The sequence below is a fragment of the Macaca fascicularis genome, chromosome 15 (genome assembly GCF_037993035.2).
Source record: "Macaca fascicularis isolate 582-1 chromosome 15, T2T-MFA8v1.1".
Lineage (NCBI taxonomy): Eukaryota > Metazoa > Chordata > Mammalia > Primates > Cercopithecidae > Macaca > Macaca fascicularis.
The window spans coordinates 46,791,907-46,806,348 of record NC_088389.1 but is presented as its reverse complement, the minus strand read 5'-3'; the positions used below and the strand labels follow the sequence as shown (position 1 = coordinate 46,806,348).

Here is a 14,442-nt window from a genome sequence, read left to right as displayed (position 1 = left end):
TCGTTATTTTCCATTTTTTAATTATAACCATTCCAGTGGGAATCTTATTATGGTTTGCAACTGCATTCCTCTCATGACTAATAACTTGAGTACCTTTTCATATGTTTATTGACCGTATGTATATCTTCTTTAAAAATAGCTATACAAGTCCTTTACCTGCTTTATTTATTATTATTATTTTTTTAATTTTTAATTTTTTCTTTGAGACAGCGTCTCACTCTGTTGCCTAGGCTGGAGTGCAGTGGCTCGATCTCGGCTCACTGCAACCTCCGCCTTCCAGGTTCAAGTGATTCTCTCACCTCAGCTTCATGAGTAGCTGGGATTACAGGTGCGCACCACCACACCCAGCTAATTTTTGTATTTTTAGTAGAGACCTGCCTGTTGGACAGCTGGTCTCGAACTCCCAACCTCCAGTGATCCGCCCACCTCAGCCTCCTAAAGTGCTGGGATTACAGGCATGAGCCACCATGCCCACCCTTTACCTGCTTTTTAATTGGATTGTTTCTCTTTTTGTTATAGGGATTTTATATATTTTATATACTAGAATCTAATTTATGATTAGCATAAATTCAAGACCTGGATTTATGGTTAGCAAATATTTTCTCCCATTCTGTGAGTTTCCTTTTCACTTTCTTAATAGTGTCCTTTGATGCTACAAGTCTTTTATTTTGATCAAGTCCAATTTATCCATTTTCTCTTTTGTTGCTTGGGCTTTGACTGTTATATCTAAGAAACCATTATTATAGTCAAAGTCATAAATATCTGCCCCTCTGTTTCTTCAAAGAGTTTTAGCTTTTACATTTGGGTCCTTGATCTATTTTTAGTTAATTATATATATATTATATATGTAATTATATTTACATACATAATATATATTATTACATATGATAGTATATATTGTTATATATTATATATTATTATATAATACTGTATACTGTATGTTTTAATTTATTAATTTATATTTATTTTATTTTAAATATTATATTTTAATTTAAATATATATTTATAGGTTATATTATATAAATATATAATATATAATTCACTATATATAGTGAATTATAGCTATGTGAATTTTATATATAATGTGAATTTTACATATAATGTGAATTATATATATGTATATATAGTATGAGGTAAGGGTGCAACTTCATTCTTTTGCACATAGATATCCTGCATTTCCAACGTTATTTGTTAAACAGACTATTCTTTCCCCCATTGAATGTTCTGGGTGCCATTGTCAAAAAACAGTTGACAACAGATGTATGGATTTATTTTTAGACTCTCAATTCTATTTCATTGTCCTATATGTCTACCTTTATGCTAGTACCACACTGTTTTGATTACTGTAGCTCTATAGTACATATTGAAATCAAGAAGTGGGAGTCTTCTAACTTTCCAAGATTGTTTTGGCTATTTGGTGTCCTTTAGAATTTAACATGAAAAAATCCATTAGGATTTTGATATGGATTGCATAGAATCTGTAGATCACTTTGGGGGGTATCACTTTGGGGGAGTATCTTAAGTCTTCCAGTACACGAACATGGAATATCTTTCCATTTAGTAGGTCTTTAATTTCAAATTTTTTATAGTTTTAGTATACAAGTCTTGCAACTCCCAGGTCAAATTTATTCTTAAGTATTTTATTCTTTTTGATACTAAATAAAAGAAATAGTTTTCCTTTTTTCTATTCAGAATGTTCACTACTAATGTATAGGAACATCACTGGTTCTTATACATAGATCTTGGATCCTATAACTTTGCTGAATTCATTTATTACCTCTAATTGTTTTTCTTTTTTTTTTCTGGTCACTTGTTTAGAATTTTTTTACATAACATCATCTCATCTACCAAAAGAGATAATTTTTCTTCTTCCTTTTCAATTTGGGAAACTACACAAACTACCAAATCTGACTCAAGAAGAAACAGAAAATCGATACCAACCTGTAAGTAACAAAGTTATTGAACTGGAAATCAAAAACCTGTCAAAAAAGAAAATCCCAGGACCAAGTGGCTTCAATAGTGAATTCTACTAAACGTTTAAGAAAATTAACACCAACCCTCTTAAATTATTTCAAAAAACAGAAGAGGAAGCTCCAAAGAATTTGGAACGGCACTGACCTGTGATCACACCACTGCACTCCAGCCTGAGCCATGGAGCAAGATACATATATTGCAGTATCATTCTGGGTCTCTGGAAATTGGAGTAAGCTGTGAATCAATGTTCAGAAATCCAGAAGTTCTGCGTGTTTTTGTTTCTTACTGCAATTATTTTGAAACCAAGTTGTGGCAAAAAGAATGATGGCCCCAAAAGATGTCCATGTCTTAATCCATGGAATCTGTGAATATTTTAGTTACATGGCAAAGGAGAAGAAAGGTTGAAGATAGAATTAAGGTTGCTAATCAGCTGACCATAAGACAGAAAGATGATCAAGCTTGGCCCAGTGCAATCAAAAGAGGCCTTAAAAGTGGACAAACAGGCGTGTAAGAGGGAGTCAGAGAAAGAGAAGTGGTGACAGAAGCAGAGTCAGGGTGTTGCTACATGAGAAAGCTTAGAAGATGGAGGAAGGGGCCATGAGCCAAGAAATGTGGGTGGCCACCAGAAACTGGAAAAGGCAAGGAAATAATTACTACCCAGTACCTATTAAAAGGAATACATCTCTGCCCATACATTGGCTTTAGTTCACTGAGACTCATGTCAGATTTCTGACCTATATAAATGTAAGATAACAAACTTGTATTGTTTAAACCACTAAGTTTGGAGTAATTTGTTACAGCAGCAATAGAAAACTAACACAAATGGTATGCAGACCCCTGAAAGTCTTCAAGCCCTTTTCTGTGAGGTCAAAACAATATTTATAATTATACAAACAAGTTTATTTTACTTTTTCACCTTGATATTTTCAATGGTTGCAAATGTTGCAAAAGCAATGGTGAGTAAAACTGATGGCACCGTAGTAGAAATAAAAGCACTAGCACCTAACTCTACTAGTAATTATTGTATTCTTTATCATAATGCACTCATAGAAAAAAGTTCCAGTTTCACTGAAGCATATATGATGAAGCAGTAAAAAAAAAAAAAATTATTAAATCTTGACCTTTGAGCACATGTGTTTTTAACAGTCACTGTGATAAAATGGGAAGGATGCAGCTCTGCTGCATCTGGAAGTTTCATGATTACCTTGAGGAAAAGCATTTGTTCAGTTGTTTTGTTTGAGTTGTGAGCTGAATCAATCACTTTGCCTCAGCCTCCCAAGTAGCTGGGATTACAGGCATGCACCACCACACCCAGCTAATTTATTCGTGTTTTTAGTAGAGATGGTGTTTCTCCATGTTGGTCATGCTGGTCTTGAACTCCCAACCTCAGGTGGTCCACCCACCTTGGCCTCCCAAAGTGCTGGGATTATAGGCATGAGCTACCATGCCTGGCCATAGATTACCACTTTTTTCTTCAAAAAACAACTGGAAAATAAATGTTAGTTTTATTTTTTCAATCTTTTCCCTCTGTTGTTTAGTTTGGATGATTTCTGTTGATCTGTTTTCAAGTTCACAGACTCTTTCTTCTGTAATCTACATTCTATATTGAGCCCATTAAGTACATTTTTTATTTCAGTTGTATTTTTTAATCCCAAGATTTCCACTTGTTTCTTTTCTTATCTTCCTTTTTTTTTTTTTTTTTTTTTTTTTTTGCTGAGGTTCTCTTTCTTTTCATTCATTTTAAGAATGTTTGCCCTTACGACTTGGAGCATGGTTATAACAGCTGCTTTAAAGCCTTTATCTGATTACTTCCACATCTTTGTCATGTTGGGGTTGGCATTTGCTGCCTTTTTCCTTGCAAGATATTGAGATTTTCTTAATTCCTCATATGCTGAGTGATTCTGGATTACATCTTGGACATTTTGAATATTATGTCATGAGACTTTGACTCTTGTTTAAATCCAAAAGAAATTATGATTTGTGTGTGTGTGTTCCAACAAGCCATTGACCTGGTTGAGCTCAGGCTATGTGCTTCTACCCATCTTCTTTAAGGTATGGTTCACTCTTACCTAAATTTTCAGAGACTTTGCAGTGTTATTTAAATCTGCCCTGTATGCATGCCATCCAGTGGCATATTTGGGACTTAAAAGTGGCCTACATTACAGAGCTTAGTTCTCAAAGCCTTTGTTACACTATTTAGGGTCAGACCAATTCATGTTCCACTTGAAGATGGCCCAGATGTTTATATATAACTTTATGGGATTGCTTTATTGACTCCCTCATCTCCATGATCTTTCTGAAACTTTTCACTCCCTAAAAGTCCTCCTTCTCTAGCTAAAAAGCCAGGGCTTTTATTTCTCCAGTCTGCTATTCACATCTCACAACTGCATCTGTCTCAGGGGCCAAATGGTAAGAAGATAGAGGTGGGTAAGGGAACAATAGGGACTCCCCCATCTTCTTGGGGTCACAGTTCCTCTGGTCAAAAAGAAGAGTTCTTCTTCCCGAGAATTCTAGGTGCCTGTGCAGTCACCACTGTTGATGCTGCTACTGCCACCACAGGATTTCCTGGGGATTTGGGCATAATAGAAAAAAAATCAGGGCATTTACTTCACTCTGATGCATAGGGGCCCCATTTCCCTCTTTTTAGGGAGCTTTCTCTTAGAGCTTCTTTTAGAGCTTTCTGACTGTCCCCAGTGTGTAGGTTTGGGTTTCAGGTTGCACTGGAGTCACCCAGCCAAGATACATTGGGGGTGGGGGTGGAGGAGTCCTCAGCTGTCCCATGCATTCTGTCTAGGGTTTTAAATTGCTATCAGGGGGAGAGGCAAAGTGGAATGTGGTTACTTCATCTCGACCAAAGCTGGAAGTGGTCTCCTAGTTTTTATCCTCCCCCAACTTCAGGGGTTGTTTCTTCTCAATGCCCCTTGGTTAGCTTTTCCTAATTGGTTGGCTTTAAATATTAGCATTCCCCTAGGCTCATTTTAGGCAATGTTCTCACTCTACTTTCTCTCCCTGGTTAATGTTAACCATGTTCATTACTTAAATTATCATGTACATGCAAAATTTGTATCTCCAGACTGACCTTTCTCATTAATTCCAGACTAACATATCCAACTGACTCCTTGATATCTCCACCACATATCTCAAAATCATGGGAAAATTCAGCATGTCTAGAATACAAATCATGACCTACCTTTCAACCTCAAACTTAGTCCTCTTTCAGGATTCCTTATGTCAGTTAATGACACCATCGGTCTTCTGTTTTACAAACAAGAAACCGAGGCGTCATCTTTGATGTTTTTGCCTCTCTCTCTGCCTATGTCTAATCCTGCTGATGTTACCTCTCAAATTGTTGACAGGTTACTTTTTAAATAACTCTCAAATCTGTCTACTTTCTCCACTGCCCCATGCTAATCCAAGCTTCCAGTAACATTCACCTGAACCACTACAATTTTCTCCAACTTGATCTCCCTGTGACCACTTCTATTCTCTGTAATCAGTTCTCCACATGGCGGCCAGAATGACTTTTCTATGAAAATGCTTGCTAAACCCCTACTCAAGCCATTTCAATGGCTGTTCAATATGCTTATGAGATAGAGTCTTGCTCTGTTGCCCAGGCTGGAGTGCAGTGGTATGACCTCGGCTCACTGCAACCTCTGCCTCCTGGGTTCAAGCGATTCTCCTGAGTCAGCCCCCAGAGTAGCTGGGATTACAGGCATGTGCCACCATGCCCAGCTAATTTTTGTATCTTTAGTAGAGATGGGGTTTCACCATGTTGGCCAGGCTGATCTTAAACTCCAGGCCTCAAGTGATCCACCCACCTAGGCCTCCCAAAGTAATGAGATTACAGACCTAAGCCACCGCACCCAGCCCCACTCCTCCCTTTTCTTTACGTGCCTCTACTCATTTGTCTTCTTTTGGTTCTTCATGTCATGTTTTCTTTTGCTCCCTTGCCAGAGATACTCTCTACTCCTCCTCACATCATCTCTTTTTCTTCACATATCAGCGCAATATTTACTTCCTATTTCTGTGCCTTATCAAAAAAAGAGAGTGTAAAACTTGTATAACCCAAGTCAGTCCAAGAGCTTCTGTTCATGTCCAGGTCACTTTATCTACAAATGATACTTATCTTCTTTTCTTCTATCCAGGGAGACAAGTTCTAAGGTTAGATAGCTTAGATAGGTCTAAAAATTACAGCTATTTATATTGCTGAGAATGAAGGAATGCTAAAAGCCTATTATGTTATAATTACTAGTTTGCAAATGAGGAGTCAAGGCTGTAAGGGACATATGGCCCAATCATTCAGGTGATACTTGAATCCCTTCTATGAACAGACCAAGTACTGATTCTATTGTGAGCACTCTTCCTGTGTTCATCAGATCCAACACTCTTTCAGTGTTCATCTTATTCCTCATAAAGAGAGAAAGAAGAACTAATCCTACTTTTCTGTTGGAATGATAGATTTTTTTTCTGCAAATAATGTCTCCCAATGTATGGTCATCTCACAATCTATATCAGAATTTCTTGATGCTCCACCTATAACGATAGATTATTGAGGACCCGCCCTAGAGTCACTCAAATTATGAGTCATTCATAAATGTACATAGAATGCTCCATCTTGATCATTAGAATTTGCATCAAATACAGTACCAGAGGCCAAAGACCTGAAACAATAATTTCTAGCATATTTACCTTTTTTAACAATGTGCCATTTCTATTGGAAAAGTAAAGATAGTTAATCAAATGCTTTAGTCTTAAAGATTCCATGCTAAGAACTAATGACATTTTTGTTCTTTAAATCTAGGTAGATATTCTCACCACCACCACCACCTAACCACCACTAGCAATCAAAGAGAGGCATTCAACACAGAAATGGTCAAGTACCTAATTGAATAGCTATTAAAAGCTTATTACATGTATATTTTTATTCAATCAATGTTCAGTAAGCACTTAATTTTTTATAAAAACTATGCACTGAATGTCTGTCTTCTCTATGCCAGACTTGTGCTAGGTCCTGGGTATACAGTGGTAAATAAATTGAAATTATTATTGAATTACAAAGTATGATAAATGCTATTAATTAAAAAAAGAAACAAGAGGCTGGGTGCAGTGGCTCACACCTGTAATCTCAGTACTTTGGGAAGCCAAGGTGGGTGGATCACCTGAGGTCAGGAGTTCAACACCAGCCTGACCAATATGGTGAAACCCTGTCTCTACTAAAAATAACAAAAATTAGCCAGGTGTGGTGGTGTGCAACCCATAGTCTCAGCTACTCTAGAAGCTGAGGCAGGAGAATCACTTGAACCAGGGAGGCAGAGGTTGCAGTTGGCTGAGATCACGCCACTGCACTCCAGCCTGGGCGATAGAGTGAGACTCTGTCTCAAAAAAAAAAAAAAAAAAAAAGAAAGAAAGAAAGAAACAAGAGAGAGCATAACACATTCATGAAACAAAAGAATTTTGGTGTGCTTAAAGCAAAAGATGTGAATGGTGAGTAATCAGATTATGAAAGTTTTTGCATGTCATCTTAAGGACTTCAAATGTTAGGGCAGTGAAACAGTGCTAAGGGATTTAAGCAGAGAAGTGGCATAAATGGATTTTTCTAAAGCATAAATCTAGTCACATAATCCTTCATGCAAGAATTGGTCCTCCATCAGAGGTAGTTCTACCTTCTCTGTCAAATATATTCCTCTTTAACAGTACCTCAAAAGGATCCCTTACCTGAGGCTCTATAAAAGTAACAATTGAAATTAGTGTTGATTGCGATCCAAAGAAAAGAATGCACTGTTTTACCAATAATTAACTTTAGTATTGCATATTGTATATAAAGCACATTTATTATGCATATATAATATATATAGTTGTGCACAACAATGTTATGGAACATATGGCTTTAACTACTATTCTCTTAGCCAAGATCTGCTGCAAGGAGATACCCACCCAGGTTCTGTTCTGGGTCGTCTTCTGACATCTGGGTTATTTCTCATCTGTTTTGTTGTCCCATTCTGGTCTATATCCCATTCTAAAACACTTGGTTCCATGCCAATCTGCTCAGTTCCTTATGTCAAAGCTGATAGACTGACTACACAGGGTGTTCAGTCTCTGTCTCCAAAGTCTCTCATAGTTCCCTCTTTGAAGTAAATCTTCCAACTATTTCTATAGCTCTAGCTATTTCTGTTTATATTTAGAACCACACATAACAAATTCCAGAAAGCAGACAATTCAGTTCTATTATAACAAAATTTAGCTCTACTCAAATAAAAGCCTACTACAAAATTACAATGCAACATAACACTAAAATTGCCAGGCAATGATTGTGCCCATTGCATTGGGAAGATTGAGGTATCTAGGAAGAAACATAGTTACTTTTAGGATAAATGATTCCCTGTCGGCTTTCCCTTACCATTCCAAAACCATTACTGGGGACATAATTCCATTCTCTACTATCAAATGTCTCTTGGCAGCAATATCTGGCATCAAATTTGTCCCGTTGTTGGTCAGGCACATTGGCTTACACCTGTAATCCCAGCATTTTGGGAAGCCGAGATGGGCAGATCACTTGAGGTCAGGAGTTCGAGACCAGCCTGGTCAACATGGGGAAACCCCGCCTCTACAAAAAATACAAAAAATTAGCCAGGCATAGCGGCATATGTCTGTAATCCCAGCTACTTGGGAGGCTGAGGCAGGAGAATCGCTTGAACCTGGGAGGCAGAGGTTCCAATGAACTGAGATTGTGCCACTGCACTCCAGCCTGGGTGACAGAGTGAGACCCCCTCTCAAAAAAAAAAAAGAAATTGTTTCATTGCTTCCTCTCCAGAATTTTGCTATGTGGTTATTTCGAGTTTCTTTACATCTAGGGACGTGTAACAGAAGTCCTAAATGTACTTTTTTTTTTTTTTTGAGACGGAGTCTCGCTCTGTCGCCCAGGCTGGAGTGCAGTGGCGCGATCTCGGCTCACTGCAAGCTCCGCCTCCCGGGTTCCCGCCATTCTCCTGCCTCAGCCTCCCGAGTAGCTGGGACTACAGGCGCCCGCCACCGCGCCCGGCTAATTTTTTGTATTTTTAGTAGAGACGGGGTTTCACTGTGGTCTCGATCTCCTGACCTTGTGATCCGCCCGCCTCGGCCTCCCAAAGTGCTGGGATTACAGGCTTGAGCCACCGCGCCCGGCCTTTTATTTTTTTTATTATACTTTAAGTTCTGGGATACATGTGCAGAACATGCTGGTTTGTTACATAGGTATACACATGCCATGGTGGTTTGCTGCACCCATCAACCTGTCATCTACATTAGGTATTTCTCCTAATGCTAGAGTTAAGTAATCCAAAAGTCAACATCTAATGCTAAAACTTTTAAAGTATTTTATATTTTTAATTTGGCCAGTGAGTTTACATTCCTCCAGTCAAAACCCTCTTCCCTTCTCTACTCTAGAAGTAGAGATAGACAAGTAAGAAGGTACACATGGAGGCAGAAAGAATGAAGGAAAAAATCAAATAAAAAAGGAAAAAGAGAGAAACAAGAACTAACCCTACTTTTCTTTTTGAAAGATAAAGTTTTGCTGGAAATAACGTCTCCCAATGTATGGTCACCACACAATCTATATCAGAATTTCTTGGGGCTCCACCTATAACTACAGATTATTGAGGAACCACCCTAGAGTCACTGACTCAGAATATCTGGGAGTGAAGGCATTTTTAACAAGCAATATTTGTATGCAAATAAAAGATTTAAAACAACTAATATAAATATTGTCTCTATAATGTTTAAGTATTTATAAAGCAATATACCTCATTGCCCTTGTTTCTTCTTTGTAATTTCCCAAGTGGTACTTTCTTCTCAAAGTGACTGGTGTAAAGCTGATAAATGTGTTAATTTATTGAATGACTGCTGTAAACAGAAAAGGTACAAAATAACAGGAATACTTGTCCCTGTGAAGTCAATCATCCAATGAAGAAAAAAGAAAAGCATGAATGAAAAAGACTTAATTAGTATATGAGTAGTATACTGGCATAAAAGCAGATACAATTTGCATCTTTATGTGCTTAGAAAAGCAAGGCTGGCAAGTGGAAAAATCAAGTAGGCATCGTTGAATGCCTTACTCAGGGAGATACGGAGTTTTAATGAGGAGTCTGGAATAATGAAGGGTAATTAGAGAGCCACCCCCATGTGGTAAAACAAGGTCTGGCCAAGAAATCGGAAGGATGTCGTAGTCCCAGTTCTACAGTTGTGTGATGTTGAGCTAGTCTTTTATATTTTTAAATTCTGTTTTCTCACTTGCACAATCAAGGCCAGTCTTTATTTGTTTCTTTATGCTCCCACCTCATTTGAGAAAGGGTTAAAGCACAGAAGATACACAAGATTTCTTCTGGAGCGAACATTTGATGACTCTATAACTCAAAACCTCACAACCGCAAAACACAAAAAGGAAATATTAACAAATGCAAATTGAAACCTACTATTGTTAATAGGCAATCACTCTGTGTACGCATCTCATAATTATGAAATTATATAGAGGTAAGATCCGATTAGAGTTCTAAGAGGTTGTATGTTGTCTAGAATTTCTCTGGTGAGCTCTGCCAGGGGCACATCTCTGGTAAAACCATAGGGACCCAATCAGAGATGTTCGTGTGTTTGATGCAATGGTATTTTGCCCAGCAGTTTCTTCACAGCATCTTTGACTTCCTTGTTTCTTAAACTGTAAATTATGGGGTTCAACATAGGGGTAAGCACTCCATAAAGCAACGAGATGATTTTGTCTATTTTTTGTGCCTTTGATGAAGAAAGCTTTAGGTACATAGAGAGGGCAGCCCCATAATACAAGATCACCACAGTCAAATGGGCGCCACAGGTAGAAAAAGCCTTGTTTCTTCCTTCTGCTGAGCTGATTCTCAGAATAGTGGAAAGGATGAAGATGTAAGAGATGCAAATTAAGAGCATTGGAATTGGCAAGAGGAGAATGCTGACCACCAGCATGATCGTGTTCACGAGCAATGAACTTGTGCAAGCTAACTTTAGCACCGCCAGAATTTCGCACGTGAAGTGATCGATGAGATTCCCACAGAGGGGTATCTGCAGAGCTAAACTGGTTTCCAGCAGGGCAGTTAGGCAACCCGTCACCCAGGAGACCGTGGCCATCCATGCACAGACGCACCTGTTCATGATGATGGAGTATCTCAGCGGGTTGCAAATGGCCACATAACGGTCATATGCCATCACGGCCAGGAGTACACACTCTGTGGAGCCCATGGCAAGGGACAGATACATCTGTACAGCACACCCAGAAAGGATAATGGTTTTCTGAGATGACAGCAAGTTCACCAGCAAAGTAGGAATAGAGGCAGATGTGTAACAAATATCCACGAAAGAGAGATTTCCAAGGAATAAGTACATAGGGGTTTTAAGGCGTGAATCTAGGATAGTGATTAAAATAAGAGTGCTGTTGCCCAAGAGGGTTGCCAGATACATTACAAGGCTGAAGACGAAGAGAACCACCTCTAACCTTGGGTACTGGGAAAATCCCTCCAAGAAAAAAATGCTCCAAATGGTGAAGTTTTCTCTTTCCATTTTCTTTCTTTCATCTATATTTATTCCAGTATTACTCCCTTCATTTAACCTGAGGACATAAAGAAATGAATAAAGTGTGAATAAAGTTAGGAAATACTCTCAAACATTTTCACTATTATTATAAATGCAATTTTACTACAAGAAATGACAGGACAGTGTGTTTATTGATGTAAGGGGGGAAGCAGGTTTGATCTATATAAGTTGATTCTTCCACAACAAAATTTAGAAAACAGCAAATTTGAAAAAAACAATATACATATTTAATACTTGAATCTGAGCTCCTAAACCTATCCTTAGCACGCAGTAGGTCTTTAATAAAGATTTGAAAGTGACTGAATGAGGAAAAATATGAATGTACATTGAAGAAGTTATTGAGCTCAAATCAGAAAAGTAATGCAGATAAGTGAGAAAAGAAATGTACAATATGTACATTGTACATTTAATGTACAATAAAATGTACAATAAAAAGCAATATTGATCTTCACTAAAAGAAGAGGAGGAACCTTGAAAGAAACAAATAAATTTTAGGCCGGGCACAGTGGCTCATGCCTGTAATCCCAGCACTTTGGGAGGCGGAGGCGGGTGGATTGCTTGAGCTCAGGAGTTAGACCAGCCTGGGCAATATGATGGTGAAATCCTACGAAAAATACAAAAATTAGCCAGATGTGGTGGCACACGTCTGTGGTCTCAGCTACTCAGGAGGCTGAGGCTGAGACAGGGAGGCAGAGGTTGCAGTAAGCCGAGATTGCGCCACTGCACTCCAGCCTGGGTGACAGTGAGACTCTGTCTCAAAAAAAAAAAAACAAAAATTAAACCAACTTCATATGCGGAGGCACTGGGTCTAAATGAACTCTACCCTTTCCAGCTAACAGTTGGGGGGGCTGTACACTGGTTTCAAAAAGGACTACAATGTAGTCAATGCTCGAAGCATTGTAGATACTAATTTGTGATTATATTTAAGAGCCAGCTTATGTCACACAATTTAATACTAACACATTTAATACTAATACATCCACTGTACAATTTCATTCATTGTTGAGCCCCATATCTTTGTGAGTGTGTGAAGAGTTCTAAAAATTATAGCCAGGCAATACATGAAAACCCATATATACAGGAAATGCAGAAACTAAATTCCCTTGGAAGATTACCATAAGATCTCTTTGAAAATAAGATTACAGGCTGGGCGCGGTTGCTCACGCCTGTAATGCCAGCGCTTTGGGAGGCCGAGGCGGGCAGATCACAAGGTCAGGAGATCAAGACCATCCTGGCTAACACGGTGAAACCCCGTCTCTACTAAAAATACAAAAAATTAGCGGGGCATGGTGGTGGGCGCCTGTAGTCCCAGCTACTTGGGAGGCTGAGGCAGGAGAATGGCGTCAACCCGGGAGGCAGAGCTTGCAGTGAGTGGAGATCGTGCCACTGCACTCCAGCCTGGGCAACAGAGCGAGACTCCGTCTTAAAAAAAAAAAAAAAAAAAAAAGATTACAGAGCACATAGTTATAAACAAGAACACTGGAATTGGCAAGAGAAGAATGTTGACCACCGTCATGATCATATCCATGAGCAGTGAACTTGTGCAAACTAACTTTAGCACCGCCAGAATTTCACTTGTGATCAATGAGATTCCCACAGAGGGATCGCTGCAGGGCAAAACTAGTTTCTAGCAGGGCAGCCAGAAACAAAGCATTATTTTTTTTCTTACATTTCACATTATTAACAAAAAATTACTACAGAAAACTTACCTTGCTTCTTCACTCATATTGCCTTTTAATAAACCTTCAACCGTTTTCTTTCTCCACTGAGTCTTTCGTATTTTCAAATACAAATGTCCTTAAACATTGCTTTCATCTTACAAATTTCTCTGCCAAGTTTTAGATTTAATAGATTTCTCTAATAATAAAAAATTATTAGATTATTATAAAGCATTACTTCGAAGAAGCTTAATTTTTGTGCCACTGTTAAGACTAACAAGCATAAAAGTTTTTAAATGAAAAAAATCAGCCCAGTTACCTGAGATCTGATCTTTTCTGTTATTTAAGAAGTATTTAGTAGTAGCCAAGAAGAATTGGCCCTCCCATCTGAATTCCCTGTCACCGACTTCAAATAAAATGTTGTTTTATGATGCACTTCATAAAGTTAACTATGTCCAAGAAATAATAAATTAATTCACTTTTTAAAATGTTAAATGTTATGTAGAAAACAATAGTGCAATTCATTTCTTTCAAAATTGTTAACTCTTACTGCCATAACTAAAAATATCAAAAGATAGCAACTGAAATATTAGGCCAATTTAAATCATTTGTTGTTTTGGGGGAATACCTGTTGTCCCTGAACAATTTAGAGTTCAGCAGTTATAATATACAGAGGTTTGAAACTTCAGCTCCTTCAGGGATATTGTCCCAAAGATCCAATTATATCAAACTTTTAAAAAGTCAAATAGAGAGTGAACCACACAGTTCCTCCAAAATACTTTGGAAAACTCAGAAAACAAAGTTTTCTATTTGCTTTCTTCTTGTCAATCCTTAGCTATGTCAAGATTTTTTTATGAATGATTTCAGTGTAGAATACTTAACAGAATACAGAGAAAAGATGTCCCTAAAATACATTTTGTGCAATTGTGAATTTAATTCCTGGTTTTCAGAAATTAGGGAAAGAACATTTACTTTTTAAAGCCGCAGAGAAATCACTGACTGCCCCAACAAGTGATCAGAAATGTTATTCAGTATACCCATACTGAGAGGATTGCAAAGCAATGAAACCTCGGTAGTAATGGGCACGTCCTAGATCTTTGTTTTGTTTTTGAGACAGGGTCTGGCTGTGTCACCCAGGCTGGAGTGCAGTAGCATGATCTTGGCTGAGTGCAGTAGCATGATCTTGGCTCACTGCAACCACCGCCTCCCAGGTTCAAGGGAT

General features: G+C 38.1%; 1 protein-coding gene across 1 annotated transcript; it reads right to left on the bottom strand.

Annotated features, from left to right (window-relative positions):
- Positions 1-10,324: 10,324 nt before the first annotated feature.
- Positions 10,325-13,669, bottom strand: OR2K2 (olfactory receptor family 2 subfamily K member 2). The gene is made up of 2 exons (XM_005581084.4): positions 13,540-13,669; positions 10,325-11,578 (listed from the first exon to the last, which is right to left on the bottom strand). Exon 2 carries the CDS (start codon positions 11,527-11,529, stop codon positions 10,579-10,581), a length of 951 nt encoding a protein of 316 aa, XP_005581141.3. The 5' UTR covers positions 11,530-11,578; positions 13,540-13,669; the 3' UTR covers positions 10,325-10,578.
- Positions 13,670-14,442: the final 773 nt, after the last annotated feature.